The 22,044-nt window shown below is 41.9% G+C and overlaps 1 protein-coding gene across 3 annotated transcripts in view; it reads left to right on the top strand.

Moving 5' to 3' along the window:
* Positions 1-1,450: 1,450 nt before the first annotated feature.
* The window catches only part of ssbp2b (single stranded DNA binding protein 2b), a 110,684-nt gene continuing 90,090 nt past the window's right edge, over positions 1,451-22,044 (top strand). For 2 of the 3 annotated variants that reach the window (XR_012386603.1, XM_009305684.5), the window contains exon 1: positions 1,451-1,537. Coding sequence is in view for 1 of the 3 variants with exons in the window: in XM_009305684.5 (XP_009303959.1) it covers positions 1,482-1,537 (56 nt within the window). In the remaining 2 variants the exon portion in view is untranslated. Of the gene's footprint in view, positions 1,939-22,044 lie in introns of all 3 variants that reach the window. The other variant, XM_073915268.1, reaches the window with a different exon arrangement.

The following is a 22,044-nucleotide window of genomic DNA, read 5'->3' as shown; positions in this document are numbered from 1 at the left end:
ATGACAACGCTTCAGATGACTGATCTAGAGCCTACAGCTAATCAATCTGACAGATTCTGGAGTGCATTACAGCTCTAAATATAAATATAAACGATAAATGATCTTAAATAAAACAAATACATGTATAGAGATGGTATATAAGTATATAATTTTACTCACATGGGAAACGGAGGCCACGTGAATGGTTTGTGAGCACAATTAAGTGCACTCAGCATGACATTCCATCAAATAATTGTAGGAAACAAGTCCAAAAGGCAGTTGACTGTGTAAAGCCACATAAAACAACACAGAAATACGATAAATATGCCGAGTTCAGTGGATAATCTGCAGGATTCAGCTGAGGTGACGTGACGGCGACCAACGAGACCTATAGCTGTCAATCAAGTGACCACGCCCTTAATTATGCAAACTTAATATAACTTAATATAAAGGAAACGGATGAGTTAAAAAAAATCACCCCCCTCACAGTTGTCATGAAGGGTAATATTAGCTGTATTAACCAAAACCTTTTTTTGTACAGGCTGTAAACACCTTTTTTTCTGCTGTAAAGTTGGCCATTCTAACAGTGGGCTCAATTGAAATTTGCTCTGTTTTGGAGCCAGGAGCGGCCAGGACTAGCGGAATTTCAGATGAATTGCAGTTTTAGTTACTTCCGTATTGCCTTCCTGAGGGAGAGCGGGAGGTTGTCTTGTACAGGACACACAAAAAGTCAAATGAATGAAGAGGCATGTGAACACAACATCTAAATCAAGTAATTTTAGCGGGTCAAAGTCAAATTTATGCATATGAAATATATTTTCCCAACAACAAAATTGTGGCTAGTGAAAATGGCAAGTGGCTTGTATTGTTTGAAATCTACTAGCCACAGTGGCTGGTGATCACAAAAGTTAATGTCAAGCCCAGCATACAACAGAAGATTAGTCTGAACCACACACTCATTTTCTAAGCAGTGCTACCTGTCTATAATGCTACAGTGCAGTTAATGCACTTTTTAGAAGATGTAAACAAATAATTTTGCAAATCCATAAGTTATATCTGTATTTTATAATGCGATGTGCAAATCTGCACGACCCAAATAATCATCAGCAAACAGAAGCTGAAGAAATCCGCTCCGCGTTTGCCATATCACTTTAAATTTGGCCAGTGACAGTAGAGGGTGTGATTGCTTGTGAGGGGAACAGCCAGTTGTTTAAAATCCCTCTCAGTACGGTTTCAAATTCCCCTCAGTTCGTGTGTGTGCGCGTATGTGTGTGCGCGCGCTCCACAGACACAGCGCAAGGAGATAAGAAAGGGGTTGTGTTTCTGTGTGGGCGGGGCCGAGAAACTGTCACTCACTCCAGTTACCCAACAAAACGGGCGTTCCCTTTCGGAGCCCCGACCAATGGGAGGCATCGCTCCTGCAGTCGCCATGGTGACGGGGTTGTGTCCGGGGAGGCTGTGATGGGTTGACAGGTGCGTGACAATCGGAGCTCTCTGCAAGCATGTACGCCAAAGGCAAGAGTAACAACGTACCGTCCGACAGCCAAGCGAGGGAAAAGTAAGTTTTATTTATGAGTGTGTGTGTGTGGAGGGAGGAGGGGGGTCTCTTTAATGAAGACAGCGCGCGGACAGACTTTTAACAAGCAGATGATGATACGCTCTGCGCCTTTGGATGCTGTGTTGTCTCTGACAGCGCTTGTAGATCATGCTAGAAAAGTTGTTGTCAGTTATCAGTCACGCGCTGCTTGAATGTCTTGCGTCCAATTAACGCGACGCGCAGTCTTGAGTGAACGCGCGGAAGTATATTGTAAACTTTACATGTTGTGGACTATTGGGGAAAGGAGTCAGTCTTACTTTAGCATCTTTAAGCAATGTTTATTCAAAGTTGTCACAGGTAACCGAACGCATCGTGAGGTAACTTCACGGATTGCTGCATCTCATTTGTGTATTGGAATTAAGGTGAGTACTGAGGTCTGTTTTTTTGGCGTTATAATTAAGAAGTGGATATATACTGTATGTACCAGTTGCTAGTTTGATAAACGGCCATATTTCAGTCTGTAGGGTAAAAACAAACAAATAGTTACATTTAGGATAGGGTGAAGGCAGAAGTGTTTTGGCGTTACAGTATTGAAGTGAATATTACTTTATATGTCAGTCTGTCAGGTAGATTTCAGGGTAAAAACAAACAAACAAACAAACAGTTATTCACGGAATAAGGTGAATACAAAAGTGTTTTGGCGTTAAAATAAAGTGGATATGTACAGTACATACCCGGTGGCCAGTTTATTAAAACCTATATTTCTGTCTGTCAGGTACTTTTTAGAATAAAAACAAACAAACAAACAAACAGTTATTATTGGAGTAAGGTGAGGGCAGAAGTGTTTTGGCGTTAAAATAATGAAGTGAACATATATAGTCTGTATCAGTTCCTACAATTTAATAAATTACTATATATGTCAGTCTGTCAGGTACATTTCAGGGTAAAAACAAACAATCAAACAAATGGTTTTTATTGGAATAAGGTGAGGGCAGAAGTGTTTTGGTGGTAAAAAATGAAGTGAATATAAAGCTATTGTACATATCAGTTAGTTTATTAAATTATATTTCAGTCTGTCAGCTACTTTTTAGGATAAAAACAAACGAACAAACAAACAAACAAACAAACAAACAAACAAACAAACAGTTATTATTGGAGTAAGGTGAGGGCAGAAGTGTTTTGTCGTTAAAATAATGAAGTGAACATATATAGTCTGTATCAGTTCCTACAATTTATTAAATTACTTTATATGTCAGTCTGTCAGGTACATTTCAGGGTAAAAACAAACAAACAGTTATTCATGAAATAAGGTGAATACAAAAGTGTTTTGGCGTTAAAATAAAGTGGATATGTACAGTACATACCCGTGGCCAGTTTAATAAAACCTATATATCAGTCTGTCAGGTACTTTTCAGAGTAAAAAACAAACAAATAAATTGTAAATATCGGAATTAAAGAAGTACAAGTGTATTTGGCGTTAAAATAATGAAGTGAATATATAGCTATAGTCCGTATCGGTTGCTACAGTTTATTAAATTACTATATATGTCAGTCTGTCAGGTACATTTCAGGGTAAAACAAACAAACAAACAAATAGTTTTTATTGGAATAAGGTGTGGGCAGAAGTGTTTTGGTGACAAAAAATGAAGTGAATATATAGCTATTGTACGTATCAGTTTTTTAAATGATATTTCAGTCTGTCAGGTACTTTTTAGGATAAAAAACAAACAAACAAACAAACAAACAGTTATTATTGGAATAAGGTGAGTACAGAAGTATATTTGGCATTAAAGTAATGAAGTAAATATATAGTTATAGTACATATCAGTTGTTACTGTTTATTGTAAATTAATATATTTCAGTCTGTCAGGTACACTTCAGGGTAAAAAACAAACAAACAAACAAACAAACAAACATTAATTATTGGAATAAGCTGAGGGCAGAAGTGTTTTGCCGTTAAAAAAATGAAGTGAATATATAGGTATTGCACGTTTTAGTTGCTATAGTTTATTAAATGACTATATTTCAATCTGTCAGGTACTTTTCAGGATAAACAAACAAACAAACAAATAAATAAACAAACAAACAGATATTCATTGAATAAGGTGAGGGCAGAAGTGTTTTGGCATTAAAATAATTATATGAATAGATATAGTCTGTATCAGTTGTTACAGTTAATGAAATGTCTATATATGTCAGTCTGTCAGGTACATTTCAGGGTAAAAACAAACAAACAAACAAACAGTAATTATTGGAATAAGCTAAGGGCAGAAGCGTTTTGTCGTTAAAAAAATGAAGTGAATGTATAGTTATAGTACGTATCAGTTGCTAGTTTATTAAATGACTATATTTCAGTCTGTCAGGTACTTTTCAGGATAAAAAAAAACAAATAAATAAACAAACAAACAGACAAACGTTATTACTGGAATAAGATGAAGGCAGAAGTGTTTTGGCATTAAAATAATTAAGTGAATATATATTGTCCGTATCAGTTGCTGCAGTTTATTAAATGACTATATATGTTAGTCTGTCAGCTACATTTCAGGGTAAAAAACAAGCAAACAAAGAAACAAACAGTTATTATTGCAATAAGGTGAGTACAGAAGTATATTTGGCATTAAAATGAAGTGAATATATAGCTATAGTATATATCAGTTGCTACAGTTTATTAAATGACTAAATATGTCAGTCTGTCAGGTACTTTTCAGGGTAAACACAAACAAACAAACAAACAAACAAACAAACAAACAAACAAACAAACAAACAGTTATTTTTGGTATAATGTGAGGGCAGAAGTGTATTTGGCATTAAAATAATGAAGTGAACATATATTGTCTGTATTAGTTTCTACAGTTTACAGTTATTTATGACTATATATTTCAGTCTTTGCAGTACAAACAAACAAACAAACAAACAAACAAACAAACAAACAAACAAACAAACAGTTATTTTTGGTATAATGTGAGGGCAGAACTGTATTTGGCATTAAAATAATGAAGTGAACATGTATAGCTCGTATTAGTTTCTACAGTTTACAGTTATTTATGACTGTATATTTCAGTCTTTGCAGTATAAACAAACAAACAAACTGTTAATACAGTAATAGGTGAGGGTGCTGGCATTATAAAAATGAAGTGAATATATAGGTGTAGTAAATATGCGTTGCTATAGTTGTCACGATATGGGGGTGATGAAGAGGAGGCGAGGACCCAAATGCAGGGAATGAAGAATTTAATGAAAAAATAAAACAAAAACAAAACTCAAATCTCCCCATGTGGGGAAAAACACAACATTATATTACACACTCAACAAGACTTTTCAAGACAAGACTTTAAACCGCTGTTGTAGAATGGAAATCAGCAACAGGGAAGGGAACAATCAATAACGGACCAGCACGGAACAGAGCACACTAGGAGAATAAATAGGAAAGACAAACCAATAAACAGACAGGCGGACAGGTGAAAATAATAATTACAAACAAGGTAACAAGGTGGGTGGGACAAGACAATAGACGGGAGAGCGCATGACACAGAGAGACAATACAAGCCATGCGCTCACACAACACAACACTGAAGCACACGACAAAAGCACGTGACCACAATGTAAACACCGAGCCACGTGCTTTGACAAAAGACGCAAGACACGAGCACACGATGAATGAAAGCACTCACCGTGCGCACACACACGCAGCGTGCATGCTTCATCCCAGCGCCGACCAAAACCGAAACCAACAAGACTGAGACGCTGGGAATGAAACACCACGCTGCTGACAAACGAAAACACAAACACGAGTACAAGAGCGCACGCGTCTGAGTGACGCAGAGCGCGCGCGCGGCCGCGTCAAGCAGGAGCGCGCACACTCTACGTACACCCACGACGGCGCGCGCTCACACAGAGACAGAAACAGGACCCGACATGAGAAGTGTCAGAGCTCTGCCACCAAAACAAGAATTTACAAGACCAAAGTGGCAGAACCCTGACACTAGCCCCCCCCAAAAGGGACGCCACCTGGCGTCCCTAAAGGGAACATCAAACAAGGTACAAGACAGACAAGAAACACTAGAAGACAACAAAACAGGCAACATCAACAGACACAAGACAGGGGGGTGAACAGGCAAGACAACATGAAGGGAGGGAGGGAGGGAAGCCAAGCCAGACCCAACAAGACAAACAAGGGAGGGATGGGAGGGCAAGACCAGGGAGGATCAGGAGGGACAGTCCAGGGTGGATTCAGTGGGTCGGGGGCCCCGGCAGGGAGCCAGGGTGGAGCCGGAGGGTCCGTCCAGGGTGCAGAGAGGGAACACCAGGGAGGAGCAGGAGGGACGACCCAGGGAGAGTCTATCAGGGGAGACAAGGCAGTAGGTCGGTGGGGAGCCGGCTGGGCTGGAGGCCTGTGGGGAGCCGGCTGGGCTGGAGACCAGAGGGGAGCCGGCAGGGCTGGAGACCAGAGGGGAGCCGGCAGGGCTGGAGACCAGAGGGGAGCCGGCAGGGCTGGAGACCAGAGGGGAGCCGGCAGGGCTGGAGACCAGAGGGGAGCCGGCAGGGCTGGAGACCAGAGGGGAGCCGGCAGGGCTGGAGACCAGAGGGGAGCCGGCAGGGCTGGAGACCAGAGGGGAGCCGGCAGGGCAGGAGACCAGAGGGGAGCCGGCAGGGCAGGAGACCAGAGGGGAGCCGGCAGGGCAAGGCGCCGGGCTGGGACCGGCAGGGCAAGACGTCTGGGTGGCGCCGGCAGGGCAGGGAGCCGAGCTGGGGCCGGCTGGGCGAGACGTCTGGGTGGCGCCGGCAGGGCAAGGCGTCTGGGTGGCGCCGGCAGGGCAAGGCGTCTGGGTGGCGCCGGCAGGGCAAGACGTCTGGGTGGCGCCGGCAGGGCAAGGAGCCGGGCTGGGGCCGGCTGGGCAAGACGTCTGGGTGGCGCCGGCAGGGCGAGGCGTCTGGGTGGCGCCGGCAGGGCAAGGAGCCGGGCTGGTGCCGGCAGGGCTAGACGTCTGGTTGACGGTGGCAGGGCAAGGAGCCGGGCTGGGGCCGGCAGGACAAGACGTCTGGGTGGTGCCGGCAGGGCAAGGAGCCGGACTGGGACCGGCACTGAGCTGCGTTCAGGGGCTGGAGCCGACACTGGAGGGCGCTCTGGGGCTGGAGCCGACACTGGAGGGCGCTCTGGGGCTGGAGCCGACACTGGAGGGCGCTCTGGGGCTGGAGCCGACACTGGAGGGCGCTCTGGGGCTGGAGCCGACACTGGAGGGCGCTCTGGGGCTGGAGCCGACACTAAAGGGCGCTCTGGGGCTGGAGCCGACACTGGAGGGCGCTCTGGGGCTGGAGCCGACACTGGAGGGCGCTCTGGGGCTGGAGCCGACACTGGAGGGCGCTCTGGGGCTGGAGCCGACACTGGAGGGCGCTCTGGGGCTGGAGCCGACACTGGAGGGCGCTCTGGGGCTGGAGCCGACACTGGAGGGCGCTCTGGGGCTGGAGCCGACACTGGAGGGCGCTCTGGGGCTGGAGCCGACACTGCAGCAGAGGTCTTCCTCTTTAACCTCCGCTTCTGAGTGCGGGTCAGCCCTTGAGGGCTGGACATGGGCTGGGAGGCGGCGCTGGTGGTGGTGGTGCGAGGGATCCTCTCCTCCTGAAGGATCCCTTTCTCCTGCTGCTGAACCATGTAATCAATAAATTGCTGGTATGACCAGCCCACCATTCTCTGGATCTGCAGGGGAAGAAGGGGCTTGTCCAGAGCAAAATTTAGGTGGGTCATAAGCAGCCAGTCATTAAAATTCAGCCCCTCAGCTGCCTTACGGAATTTCTCCGCAAACTCCTCCAAATTCAGGCCACATTGTTTCAGTGACTGCAAATGCAGCAACTTAGTAATGCGGCTGGCGAAGGAGCCATCTTCACTCCGCTGGGTCCTCATTCTGGCTGGTCCGTTCTGTCACGATATGGGGGTGATGAAGAGGAGGCGAGGACCCAAATGCAGGGAATGAAGAATTTAATGAAAAAATAAAACAAAAACAAAACTCAAATCTCCCCATGTGGGGAAAAACACAACATTATATTACACACTCAACAAGACTTTTCAAGACAAGACTTTAAACCGCTGTTGTAGAATGGAAATCAGCAACAGGGAAGGGAACAATCAATAACGGACCAGCACGGAACAGAGCACACTAGGAGAATAAATAGGAAAGACAAACCAATAAACAGACAGGCGGACAGGTGAAAATAATAATTACAAACAAGGTAACAAGGTGGGTGGGACAAGACAATAGACGGGAGAGCGCATGACACAGAGAGACAATACAAGCCATGCGCTCACACAACACAACACTGAAGCACACGACAAAAGCACGTGACCACAATGTAAACACCGAGCCACGTGCTTTGACAAAAGACGCAAGACACGAGCACACGATGAATGAAAGCACTCACCGTGCGCACACACACGCAGCGTGCATGCTTCATCCCAGCGCCGACCAAAACCGAAACCAACAAGACTGAGACGCTGGGAATGAAACACCACGCTGCTGACAAACGAAAACACAAACACGAGTACAAGAGCGCACGCGTCTGAGTGACGCAGAGCGCGCGCGCGGCCGCGTCAAGCAGGAGCGCGCACACTCTACGTACACCCACGACGGCGCGCGCTCACACAGAGACAGAAACAGGACCCGACATGAGAAGTGTCAGAGCTCTGCCACCAAAACAAGAATTTACAAGACCAAAGTGGCAGAACCCTGACAATAGTTTATAAAGTGACTATATATTTGAGTCTGTCGGGTACATTTCAGGGTAAAAAGCAAACAAACAAACAAAAAAACTGTAATTTTTGGAATAAGGTGAGGACAGAATTGTATTTGGCTCTAAAATAATGAAGTGTATAACCTATAAAGTCAATGTACCAGTTTATTAAATGTCTATATTGTTCAGTATGTCGGCTGCATTGCAGATAATCAAAAATAGTTAGTAGGCCTATTGCAGTGAGGTGAGGATAAGTTTTTTGGCGTTAAATTAAAGAAGTCAACATATACAGTAGCCTACATACACCTTGCCAGTTTATTAAATGCCTACATTTCAGTCTGTCAGGTGCATTTCAGGACAACAAACAAACAAACAAACAAACAAACAAACAAACAAACTAACAAACAAGCTAACAAACAAAAATGATTGGAATAAGGTGAGTAAAGAAGTGTTCTTAGCATTAAAATAAAAAAGTATATAGCCTATAAAGTAGGTCCAGTTGCTGGTTTGTTAAATGGTATACTATATTTCACTATGATAGCTGCATTTTAGGGTAAAAAGGCAAGCAAAAATAGCTTGTAGGCCTATTGTAGTAACGTGAGGATAAGTTTTATGGCGTTAAGTTAAAGAAGTCAACACATAGAGTAGCCTACGCAACCATTGGCAGTTTATTAAATGCCTGTATATTCCAGTTTGACAGCTGCATTTCAGAGTAAATAACAAACAAATGCAGGATTAGAATAAGGTGAGTACATATGTTTGTTTGGCATTAAATAATACAGCACATACCCATAAGTTCATTAAATGCTTGTATTTTAGTCTGTCAGCTGCATTTCGGTGGAAAAAAAGGCTGTTGCTGTTCTGTGCTCTCGTGGTAGAGAGTATGATTGGCGTTATGGTGTGGAAAAGTGTATGATTGACGTTTTAACGTGAAAAGTTACTGCACACACGTTTATGACTGACCTGCAGGCGGTGGAACTTTTCAAGCTGGGCATGTCAATCATACTCGCTCCATACACACGCACACGCTCGGGAAGCCTGTCGTGCACAGAGACTTTGTGGCAGTTATTGTTGGCGGTTATATAAGTATTTTGGATGCCCAGCGAATCTGGGTTGAAGATGCTGCTATATAATGGCTTGACGTGAGGTTTGTTGCCATGATGAGATTATTTTTATTCATCACTTAATTTTGATGGTCCCTTTAACACGTTTTTTAAAATTTAAGTTACATTGCATCTACATGTCAACTAATTCCTGTTAGATTATAAGCAGACTGTTAGGTTGGGGTTAGGGTCAGTGTATGTTAGCATGTACTTGCAAAGTTTCATATAGTCAGTTACATGTCTGTTGAAGGAGCAGAATCAGCAGATATTAAGCAGACACTCTAGTAATACTCACAAGACAAGTAATTGGCATGTAGCAATGCAAATTGGCATGTAGCAATGCAAATTTTAGTCATCAAAATGTGCAATAGGGACCATCAAAATAAAGTGTTAGTGGTTTTTTTAATGTCATTTTACTTTATTTAAGAAGTAAATTAATTTAGTGGTGGGCGAGGCAGTGGCGCAGTGGGTAGCACGTTCGCCTCACAGCAAGAAGGTCGCTGGTTCGAACCTTGGCTCAGTTGCCGTTTCTGTGTGGAGTTTGCATGTTCTCCCTCCCTTCGCGTAGGTTTCCTCCGTGTGCTCCGGTTTCCCCTACAGTCCAAAGACATGCGGTACAGGTGAATTGGGTTGACTAAATTGTCCGTAGTGTATGAATGTGTGTGTGAATGTGTGTGTGGATGTTTCCCAGAGATGGGTTGCGGCTGGAAGGGCTGCGTAAAAACTTGCTGGATAAGTTGGCGGTTCATTCCGCTGTGGCGACCCCGGATTAATAAAGGGACTAAGCCGACAAGAAAATGAATGAATGAATGAATGATAATTTAGTGGTTCTTAAAATGATTGATTGGGGGAGTGATATTGTTTGAGGGGTCATAATCATGAATGAATGATGTAGAAAGTCAATAATATAGTTTGAATGATTACTATCAGTGCTATTTTGATGGAAAAATATAATAAGTATCTTTACAAAGACTTAATTCATGAATATATTGATATAAATACGTCATTTAATGTGCTAGATTGATGCTTATACTAGGCTATATAACATTGGGAGAGGAAAGATTTGTTGGAAGCCTCAAAATAGACTTTTATTATGAATATATTTAATGGATAGTTTACATATAAAGTGTTTATTGTAGTCTTTATTCATGGGAACGTATTTGACATGTGTCAATCATTCAGAGATGTCCTACCACCCACCTATTTATTGACTGTGCTCTAAAATAATTATTTCTTCTCTGCCTTTGTTGTCAGCTTGAACATGTTTGGATCGCACACAGTTTGGTCCTCCTGCAGTGAGGTCTTGTCTTGAAGCAATTAGCAATTATTGCAGTTTCATTCAGGCCAGTGTCTTATGGGACATGTGTGGACTTGCGGTTTCCATGAAAACTCCTCTAGCATTAGATCTGAGCTTGAGAAAGCAGTTTTGCTGGTTATGAGAGGTTCTTACAGCTTTTTTGCGTTTTCCAAATGAATTTCTCTGCTGTTTGTGGTTCTTGTACACTTCAGGATCTAAAACAAAGTCATGTTGTAAATGTTTCTGTTGGTTGCTTTGAAAAATCGGACCAAAATTAGGTGAACCAAGTCACTCTCTTAGGTTAATCTTAATCTTATTGGTAATATTAAGACATATTGCATGGTTTCCACCATCCAGTTTGATTTCCAGAACCCAAAAACTTGTGAATATGAAGACTTTAGGTATTCATTCAGATGTCATGACTCATTAAGATTCAATTCTCTCGTAAAGCCACCAGAGGCCGCTGTGGACTGACTGACCGACTGACTGACCGATACACTGACCCACCCTCCTCCTTCCCTAAACCCAACCGATAGTGTTTTTAAAAGCAGTCGATAAAAAGAAAAGCCCTTGTCTGATTTATACCACTTTTTCAGGTTTTACCACATTCTCACTCTGTTATTTACTTGTTCATTTTATTTTTTGGCTTCTGTTTTTGCCTAATCCGCTTTCTGGAATCGTTCTTGACCAGATTCAAACCCCGCTATCATGGTTAAATTAACTCTGCGTCTCAATTCCAGTGATGTACATGGCGTGCCGCTTGACAAACTGGTAACAGTGGGAAAGCGTCAATATGGTGGTAAGCGGTCAGCTGCTACCGCAAAAAGAAACAGCATCATACCCCCCCGTAGCGTTCGTTTTAAAGACGAAATGCAGCCATAGTTACCTCCGACTACATAATTTGCGATCTCCAGAAATGTATACAGGGCTACGCTTTCAAAATGAGCCTGTGTTGACGTTCACACTTCATCACACCATATATTGCATTCAGACATCATAAGCTGCTTTAAATGGTCTGCAAATACATGTGTCGTTTTGCTAAGTGTAACTCCGCAATACATGAGATGTATAAAAGTGCGATGTCATCAGATGAAGTGACAGAAGAAGCTGTGGGCTTGTTTTATCTGATAGGAAGTGCAGAATCAGTCACTTCTGTTTTAACGCTTAAAGTGTTTGAATTTGACAGCTGCTAGACTGTGTGGTGTCGTACAAGCGGGAGTTTAAAGAGGTGACGGCTCTGAGAAGATCACAGTAGCTTTTATCTTTCCTCTTGAAAGAAAAGTGGACAAGTGGTTAACTGTCAAGGTGGATGGCTTGTGTGATATGGGGGAGAAAAAAAGGGGAAAAGTCGAAGCCGATGTCCTGACGACTTGAAAAGTGCATGGGGGGCACAGAGCTAAATCCGTTGGATTGTTGATGGAACTTTTTCATTTGTAGTTTGGTGATTACTATATCCATAACCTTCCCAATAAACACATTAAGGGATGAAACGTTTTTGCTTCTTGCTGTGCAAGCTCAATTTTCACACATTTTTATTTTTATTGCTGCAACAGGCTTGATGGGCAACATTAGCATGAATGTCTTTTTCTATGGTTGATTTTCTCATCTGTGTCTAGAATGATGCCAAAGCAATGTAGTGAAGATAAAACTGGCAGACTGGCTAATTAAAGTTAGTTAAACTGTTGATGTATACCTGATAAGGGTGTCACGATCCTCCAAATCCTCGATTCGATTACATTTTCGATTCTAAAGGCACGATTCGATTTTCGATTATGAAAAATTAATTAATTAATGACCAATTAATTATTTGTAGTCTACCGTTTAAACTACCTGACCTGCATGGTCTTTGTTTTACCCATTATCAAATCATACAGTAAATGAATAAAGGCAAGATGCACACATAATTACCACCTGTCAATCACTTTTTTTGCGGGACTCGTGAATAGTCAGTGATCTGTGTCGTTATAATGGCGTCGGTACAACCAACAGGAACCAGCCAACAGTATCTGAGGTGTTCGCTAAAATGACTAAGTACAAGTGAGTGAAAGATTGAAGCAGTCTACTGATCCTCTGACTGCCTGAACCCGCGGTCTCGAGCGGTCGCTGTGTGTGTGCGTCTGTGTCTGTGTGTGTGTGTGTGTGTGTCAGAGGTAGAGAGGAAGGAGGGCTGCTCAGAAATGCTACAAGCCACTGTGGATGTCAAATCGTTGTCGTTCTAAAATGCCATTTAAAAACAAAGACAGTGTAAACAGGGCCTGAGTGTGTACTTTTCACGAGCGGATTTGCAACGGGGGCGGGCGGAGGATCGCGATGCCGGTGTTGTCTATCGGACGAACCCTAATACATACATAGCAGAGCTTGCAAAACTCTGTTTTTTTTTGTTGACAACACGAACGTTGTCAACATAACTCACTGGAAATCCAAAATGCTTCCACACCGGCGACTTCATTGAAAGAGGAGAGGGTTTAAGTTCTGTCGACGGGTCTCCTGCTTCTGCAGTTTAACAAGCACTTCAACAAAACTGTTTTTTTTTTCCCGCTTGGCAAGCCAAGCTGACGTGACATGGGGGCGTGGCAGCATCGACGATTCTATTTTTTGATTTGATAATCGAAATTGAGCATAAATTTCGATCGTGACACCCCTAATACCTGAATTTGGTTTATTGGCAAAATATATAAAAGATTAACTCTATATCCCCTCTTGAGTACTGACTGAGTATATGAGCAATTCCAGTGTTATGGATGTGACATTTGCAGTAAAAACTCAAAACATAAAGTCGCATAGAAAGTACAGTTGAGGTCAGAATTATTAGCCCCCCTTTGAATTTTGTTTTCTTTTTCAAATATTTCCCAAATGATGTTTAACAGAGCAAGGAAATTTTTACAGTATGTCTGATAATATTTTTTCTTCTGGAGAAAGTCTTATTTGTTCTGTTTTGGCCGGAATGAAAGCACTTATTAATTTTTTAAACACCGTTTTAAAGACAAAATTATTATCCTCTTTAGGCTAATTTTTTTTCCGATACTCATAATCAGAGCAGAGAGTTTAGTTTCTGATGGTCTGAGAGTCCTTCAGATGCCTTTTGGCAAACTCCAGGCAGGGAGTGTCTTCAGTCTGGCCACTCTGTATAAAGGCCTGATTGGTGGATTGCTGCACGAATGGTTGTCCTTCTGTAAGGTTCTCCTCTCTCCACAGAAGGATGCTGAAGCTCAGACAGAGTGACCATCGGGTTATTGATCACCTCCCTGACTAGGCCCTTCTCCCCCGATCACTCAGCTGAGATGGCCGGCCAGCTCTAGGAAGAGTCCTGGTGGTTAAACATCTTCCACTTGTGGATGATGGAGGCCGCTGTGCTCACTGGAACTTTCAGAGCAGCAGAAATGTTTCTGTAAGCTTCCCCAGCCTTGTTCCTCGAGACAATCCTGTCTCGGAGGTCTACAGACAATTCCTTTGTCTTCATGCTTGGTTTGTGCTTTGACATGCACCGTCAACCCTGGGCCCTTATATAGACAGGTGTAGCCTTTTCAGATCATGTCCAATCAGCTGAATTGAGCACAGGTGAACTCCAATGAAGCTGCTGAAACATCTCAAGAATGATCAGTGGAAACAGAATGTAGCTGAGCTCAATTTAGAGCTTCAGGACAAAGGCTGTGAATACTGATGTACTTTTTATTATTACATTGTACTTCTTGATGTATTTTTAATAAATTTGCAACAATTTCAAAACCTTATTTTTCACTTTGTCATTATGGGAGATTGTGTGTAGAATGTTGAGGAAATAAATAAATTTAATCCATTTTGGATTAAGGCTGTAACATGAACAAATGTGAAAAAAGTGAAGCGCTATCAATACTTTCCGGATGCACTGTTGTCTAACTCTGAAATGTTAAACTGTGAGTCTGAGAGATTTTGGAAACAGCCAGCTGTGTTTCAGTTTGTGGTTTCTCAGTTTTGTGGCTATATGTTAGCGTATGTCTATCAGATTTTGGTTAAGCGTCTCTCACTCTCTCTCTCTCTCTCTCCTCTGCTGAAGCTCTCTAATATCTCCACGCATTAATATGCAAACAGTGTGGTCCACGCAGCGGCACAAGGTTAAGCATGCGTGACGAGAGGAGAAAGAAAGCTGCTGGGGAACTTTGTTGCTCTCCTCACTGTCACTGTGTGTTTGTGGCTGTTCTGTATGGGAGTCTGTTGCATGGTGGTGCTGGTAGTCTGTGACATGTTATCTTTTCACCATGAAGACAGCCTGTCTAGCTGACCCGCTGTCACAGGAATAAATGGTAAAGGGTTTTGCATCAGTTCAGCCTTATTCATCTAGGGATTGTGCATGAATTTCCTGAACAAACAAGTGATCTTAAAGAGACAGTTCACCCAAAATGAAATTTCCTCATCATTAACTCTCCTCAAGTGGCTCCACATAGGAGTTTCTTTATTAGGTTGAACTTAAAAGAAGATATTTTGAAGAATGTCAGAAAGTGGTTAACCATTGACATGCTTTTTTGGAAAATAAAATGCTATAATTAATGAAATGGAGCTTTTTAATATACTGTTCAACTGGTGTAGTTTGATTCGTGAACAAATGATTCTTCTGAACTGGATCTTTTTTGTTATGCTTAAACCAGGGTTTTTCAAAGTCTAAGACTGTGGGCCTCCCTTTTGACACAACTTATCCATTGGCGCCCCCCTCCTCCCAAACACACACACACACACACACACACACACACACACACACATATATATATATATACAGTATATATAAAGACAAAGACAGATGTCAGACTGTTAACTCACTTTTATCATCATTTGCATGAAAGTGCAATTATTTACAGGGTAATAAGTATTTTAATATAACATTTTTAAAGCTAGGATGATGGTTCGATATGAATAGAACAGATCCAAGAACTGTCCATCACAGTCAAAACAGTCGAAGTTTAGCGGGTCTCATGCGGTCATTAGCCAAAATATCTTGACAAACCACACATAAAGGTCGTGGTTCATCAGCTGGTCCTGTCCACGTAAATCCCAAACTCAAATACTGATCATCATATCGTCGTCTTTTGGGTTTAAGCCCTGAACTTGAAGGCTTTGAATCGGGGGGTCTCAGAAACCGATCCATTGTATTAGCAGGCATATACCTGTATTGGCGGGCTTGCCAAACAGAAGCGAATTCACAGCTATGGCCTTCTGGGTAAAAAAAGGTTTTCTTATTTTTGACGTATTATTTTTATTTATTTATTTATTTTTTAGCTTTGATTTAATTAAAACGTTTAAATATAATAAAAATACATATAATAATTAAACTAAATAATTATATTTTTATTATATAATATTTTTTCCCGTGCCTCCCCTGACATGCTCTGCATCTTCTGAAGTGATTCTTTTTTATTATGCTAAAACTTTTAGTGCAACCAGTGTAGCCTAATTCATACACAAATTACTCTTCAGAACTGAATCTTTTTTTATTATGCTAAAACATTCGGTGCAACCAGTATGGTCTGATTCATGGACAAATGACTCTTCTGAACTGGATCATTTTTTAAATGTCAAAACATAAAGTGCAACCAGTATAGTCTGATTGATGAATAAATGATTCTTCTGAACTTTTTAAAAATAAATATAAAACATTCAGGGCAATCAGTGTAGTCTGATTCATGCACAAATGACTCCTCTGAACTAGATCTGAATAGGCGTTTTCTGATTCATACACAAATGACTCCTCTGCACTGGATCTGAATAGGTATAGTCTCATTCATGCATGAATGACTCTTTTGAATTGGATCTTTTTTTTTATTATGCTTAAACAGACAGTGAAACTAGTGTAGTCTGATTCATGCACAAATGACTCCTCTGCACTGGATCTGAATAGGTGTAGTCTGATTCATGCACGAATGACTCTTCAAAACTGGATCTTTTTTTATTGTGCTTAAACATACAGTGAAACTAGAGTAGTCTGATTCATGCACAAATGACTCCTCTGAACTAGATCTGAATAGGCATTTTCTGATTCATACACAAATGACTCCTCTGCACTGGATCTGAATAGGTATAGTCTGATTCATGCATGAATGACTCTTTTGAATTGGATCTTTTTTTTTTATTATGCTTAAACAGACAGTGAAACTAGTGTAGTCTGATTCATGCACAAATGACTCTTCTGAACTTTTTAAAATAAATAAAAAAACATACAGGGCAACCAGCGTAGTCTGATTCATGCACAAATGACTCCTCTGCACTGGATCTGAATAGGTGTAGTCTGATTCATGCACAAATGACTCCTCAAAACTGGATCTTTTTTTATTGTGCTTAAACATACAGTGAAACTAGAGTAGTCTAATTCATGCACAAATGACTCCTCTGAACTGGATCTGAATAGGTGTTTTCTGATTCATGCACAAATGACTCTTCTGAACTGGATCTGAATAGGTGTTTTCTGATTCATGCACAAATGACTCTTCTGAACTGGATCTGAATAGGTGTTTTCTGATTCATGCACAAATGACTCTTCTGAACTGGATCTGAATAGGTGTTTTCTGATTCATGCACAAATGACTCTACTTAACTGGATCTGAATATATGCAGTCTGATTCATGCACAAATGGCTCTTTTGAACTGGATCCTTATAATAATGCTGAGCATGTTGTTGTTTTTTTAATTTATTAGTATTTTTTTGTCCCCTGAACAACTTCTACCTATCAATATAGAAGCTTAGTCTTCAAAAGATTATTTCTTTACAATAATACAAGATGTTTGCCTATCATCTTCACCTCCCAGATGAAGCGAGTTGCTTTTCTACACTGTGTAAAACAGGAAAACTGGAGCTTTTCCTGTCGTCTGTAATGAACTAAATCATTAGGACGTTTCCTTTCGTCTCATCAGAGCATATTGTTTTGACCTGGTCTAAAACTCGCGTGTGATTGAGGAAACGCCTCTGGGTTTCTGCTTCTTGAGGCATTTCTTCACTTTCATCTTCAGTATTATAGTTTTTTGCTTATGATATGTTCTGTTTTGGCGAAGCAGTGTCGCCTAACAGCAAGAAGGTCGCTGGGTCGAGCCTCGGCTGGGTCAGTTGGCGTTTCTGTGTGGAGTTTGCATGTTCTCCCTGCATTCGCGGGGGTTGTCAGTGTTTTTCTGATCAATTGTTTCAACTGTAATTGGATATGCGACTCTTGAGAGGTTAGGAGAATCTGTAATGTTAGCTGTTTATTCTGTTTTCAGGGCATATTATTCACAGACTTTATCATTCTGCTATATAGCGACAGACTGTGCATCACTAGCATTAACGGCATTATCCTGATGGCGTCTGAAAACTTGCATTTACAGTATGTGACTTACTAGGAATGTAACGGTATTGTAAATACCGTCATACCGCAATATTAATTTTTTTCGATATTACCGAAGTCGCATGACTCGGTAAAACTATAGGTCTTCTGAGAAAATTTGCTCAGGCGAATGAAGCGAATGGGAGGTAGCTGAAACTACATTTCCCATCAGCCCAGGCGTGGCCATAATCCTTTGCGGTCTGTTGTCGCTACAGATCCAGTAATGCGGAAATGGAGTGTGCTGCTAGTAGCGGAGATGAAAAAAGATGGAAATGATCGAACCTAAAGTGGTAGTTGTCGCCGTGCGCGTACTGAATAGCGGTGCTGTCGCGCGCGTTGTGATCAGCTGTGTAGTCGCGCGCGTATTGTAAATCGCCGAGGGGGGGTTGAGCGCGCATACTCAAGAGCGGTGTTGTCTACTGAAGGGCTGGACCGAGGTTGTGTCGCGTCGCGGGGGCACTTTTGATCGATTTGGAAGGGCATTTTCTATCCAAGACTAAAAAGGGCATGTGCACTGCACAGGTTGAGCCCTATGTGTGCACGTGCCTGCAAGTTGGGGAATACGACTAATAGCAGTCATGGGGACTGCAGAAACACAGCACACTGTTCAGATTGATGCAGACATTGACTTGTACCACAAAGAGACCTCTATCTCACTCATGGTTTGTCCTCTCAAGTGGGGGAAAGACAATGCACAACGTTACCCACTGCTGTCAACCTGGGCCAAGTCATATCTCTCTGTCCCAGAAACCTCAGTCCCAAATGAGAGGGGTTTTTCTGTTGCAGGGGACATTGTAAATGCCCAGAGATACCAGCTTTTACCAGATTATATTTATATGATAATTTTCCTTTAAACCCATCTCTATCTAAGTGAGTGAGTGATTAAATGTTGAATGTGATGAGTTTTCAACAATACTAAATTGAAACTTAATTTTTTTACATGGTTTAATAATTTTTTGTTCATAAAATTGAAGTTCCTGTTTCAAAGCTTACAGATAGATGGCTAATTTGTATGTCATTGACACTTTTGGCACTTTTTTGGAGTATTTTCATAAGTTTTGTTTTTCCTGTAAATGATTCAATAAATACCGTACTGTGACATTCATACCGAGGTATTACCGTACCGTGAAATTCTGATACCGTTACATCCCTATGACTTACACTTTCGTTGAAAAACAGATTCTTATGTCCACCTTTTCATTAAATAACTATAGTAACTTAAATCAATATGCAAATACAATTAAAAGTGAAGTTGATTTTATAGCTTTATTTAATTTCTGGATAGTCCATTGATTTTAATAGGCTAAACCTTTTATTGTATTGTCAATTTTTTAATTTATTTTTTTTTAATCATTTGAAGATATTTGTTATCCCATATTTTTTTACATCCCAACATTGACAGTTTGCTAATTAATAAATAATGTTATGCTAATGTTATGGAAGGGCATAGATGTTGTGGAAAATAGTAATAGTAATGTAACTACCCCCATCATTCCTTCCTCAAGCAATTGTGTAAATATTAGATCTATTCAGCGATAACGTTCATTTTATTGGCATATTTATCTGACGTTTTCCCAGCTTGTAGTAGTCGATCAAAAAGCTATTTAGTTTTACTAGCGTCAGAATTTACAGCGATGTGACGGGGCTTGATCATAATCCAGGGGCTTGATCAAAGGTTGATCATATTCATTCATTCATTTTCTTGTCGGCTTAGTCACTTCATTAATCTGGGGTCGCCACAGTGGAATGAACCACCAACTTATCCAGCAAGTTTTTACGCAGCAGATTCCCTTCCAGCCGCAACCCATCTCTGGGAAACATCCACACATACACACACTTGGACAATTTAGCCTACCCAATTCACCTGCACCGCATGTCTTTGGACTGTGGGGGAAACTGGAGCACCCGGAGGAAACCCACGCGAACACAGGGAGAATATGCAAACTCCACACAGAAACTCCAACTGAGCCGAGGATCCAACCAGCGATCTTCTTGGTGTGAGGCGAACGTGCTACCCACTACGCCACTGTGTTGCCCTTGATCATACAGTTACAGCCAGCATCCCACAAAAAGCACTTCGAGCCTCATTTTGTGCACATCAAATCGCAAAATCCAAAAAGCCGCTCACCATATATTTTTGAATGCTTTGAATGGAGACATTTTTTTAACCCATTTTTCCATAATAAATATTATGGTGGGTCTTAAGATTGAATTACTTGCCTTGGTGGGTACCGGAATAAAAAAGTTTGGGAATCTCTGTAAAAATACAGAGCTCCACACTATTCATTTAGGCTGTCCCAACACATATTGATTAAATTAACATGTTTAAGTAGATTGAACATAAAACAGTTAAGTGGTCCCAAAAAATGTCAAGAATTGTGTTGTTTCGGCTCATTTTAGATACGTAGTTTGAACAAGCAGCAAAATCATGTATGTTGTGAGTGTATAGTTATGCTGATTGATAGTGAAGCAGCTCTTGATGCGAAAGCACAGCAGATGCACTTGTTCTGCTCTTCAGACGATGTCTCCTGCTGGATGTGGTTGTGGCAGGGTCGGGCCTCAGGGGATGCGCTGATCAGACTGTTTGTTTTTGTTTTCGCCGTCCTCAGAACGTTCAGTCTGTGCTCCGGCCGGTCACCCAGACGTCAGCAGACTGTCCGGCAGAGATGCTCCTCGGGGAGACACCACAGTCTGCGTGCTGGAGATAATGGCGGGCAAGAAATATATAGCGCACTTTGAATACTTAGATGATGTACTTAATAAACCAATAAAACGAAGAGTGTGATGCTGAACACTTCATGCACTCAATGGTCACAGCTTTGCTCACACAGCAGAAAGGGGAGGGGCTGTCAGCCCCTAAGAGGAGCTATTGATTGCTATTATTAAGGGGAGGAGCTATCAGACATTAAGATTAAAGTGAGGAGCTATTAAGATTAAGGGGAGGAGCTATCAGCTGCTAAGATTTAGGGGTGGAGCTATCAGCTGCTTTGATTAAGGGGAGTAGCTATCAGCTGCTTTGATTAAGAGGAGGAGCTATCAGCTGCTAGGATTAAGGGGAGGAGCTATCAGCTGCTAAGATTAAGAGGAGCTATCAGCTGCTCAGAATAAGGGGAGGGGCTATCAGCTGCCAAAATTAAGGGGAGGTGCTATCTGCTGCTAAGATTAAGGGGAGGGGCTATCAGCAGCTACCATTAAGGGTTGGAGCTATTGTACACTAAGATTAAGGGGAGGAGCTATCAGCTACTAAGACTAAGGGGAGGAGCTATCAGATGCTAAATTTAGGGGAGGAGCTATCAGCTGCTAAAATTAAAGGGAGGAGCGATCAGCTGCTAACATTAAGGGAAGGAGCTGTCAGCTGCCAAGATTAAGGGGAGGAGCTATCAGCTGCTAAGATTAAGGGGAGGAGCTATCAGATGCTAAGATTAAGGGGAGGAGTTATCAGATGCTAAGATTAAAGGGTGGAACTATCAGCTGCTAAGATTAAGGGGAGGGGCTATCAACTGCTGCGATAAGGGGAGGAGCTATAAGACACTAAGATTAATGGGTGGAGCTATAAGCTACTAAGATTAAGAGGAGAAGCTATCAGCTGCTAAGAATAAGGGGAGGAGCTATCAGCTGCTAAAATAATGGGGAGTAGCTATCAGCTGCTAAGATAAAGTGGAGGAGCTATCAGCTACTAGCATTAAAGGGAGGAGCTATCAGCTGGTAAGATTTAGGGGAGGAGCTATCAGCTGCTACGATTAAGAGGAGGAGCAATTAGTTGCTAAGATTAAGGGAAGAAGCTATCGGCTACTAAGTGAAAGGGAGGGGCTTTCAGACACTAAGTGGGAAGGGGAGGGGCTATTGGGCACTAAGTGGAAGGGGAGGGGCTATGTGGTACTAAATGAAAAGAGGAGGGGTTATTAGGCACTAAGTAGAATGGGAAGGGGCTATTGGGCACTAAGTGGAAAGGGGAGGGGCTATTGGGCACTAAGTGCAAAGGGGAGGGGCTATTGGGCACTAAGTGGAAAGTGGACTGACTGAACATTGATAACATTAGTGTTTCATTTGGGATGACATTAAACTCAAACATAATGTATAGTGTCT

The sequence above is a fragment of the Danio rerio genome, chromosome 10 (assembly GCF_049306965.1).
Source record: "Danio rerio strain Tuebingen ecotype United States chromosome 10, GRCz12tu, whole genome shotgun sequence".
Lineage (NCBI taxonomy): Eukaryota > Metazoa > Chordata > Actinopteri > Cypriniformes > Danionidae > Danio > Danio rerio.
Note: the sequence above shows the minus strand (reverse complement) of the source record. Positions and strands in the feature narration are given on the sequence as shown.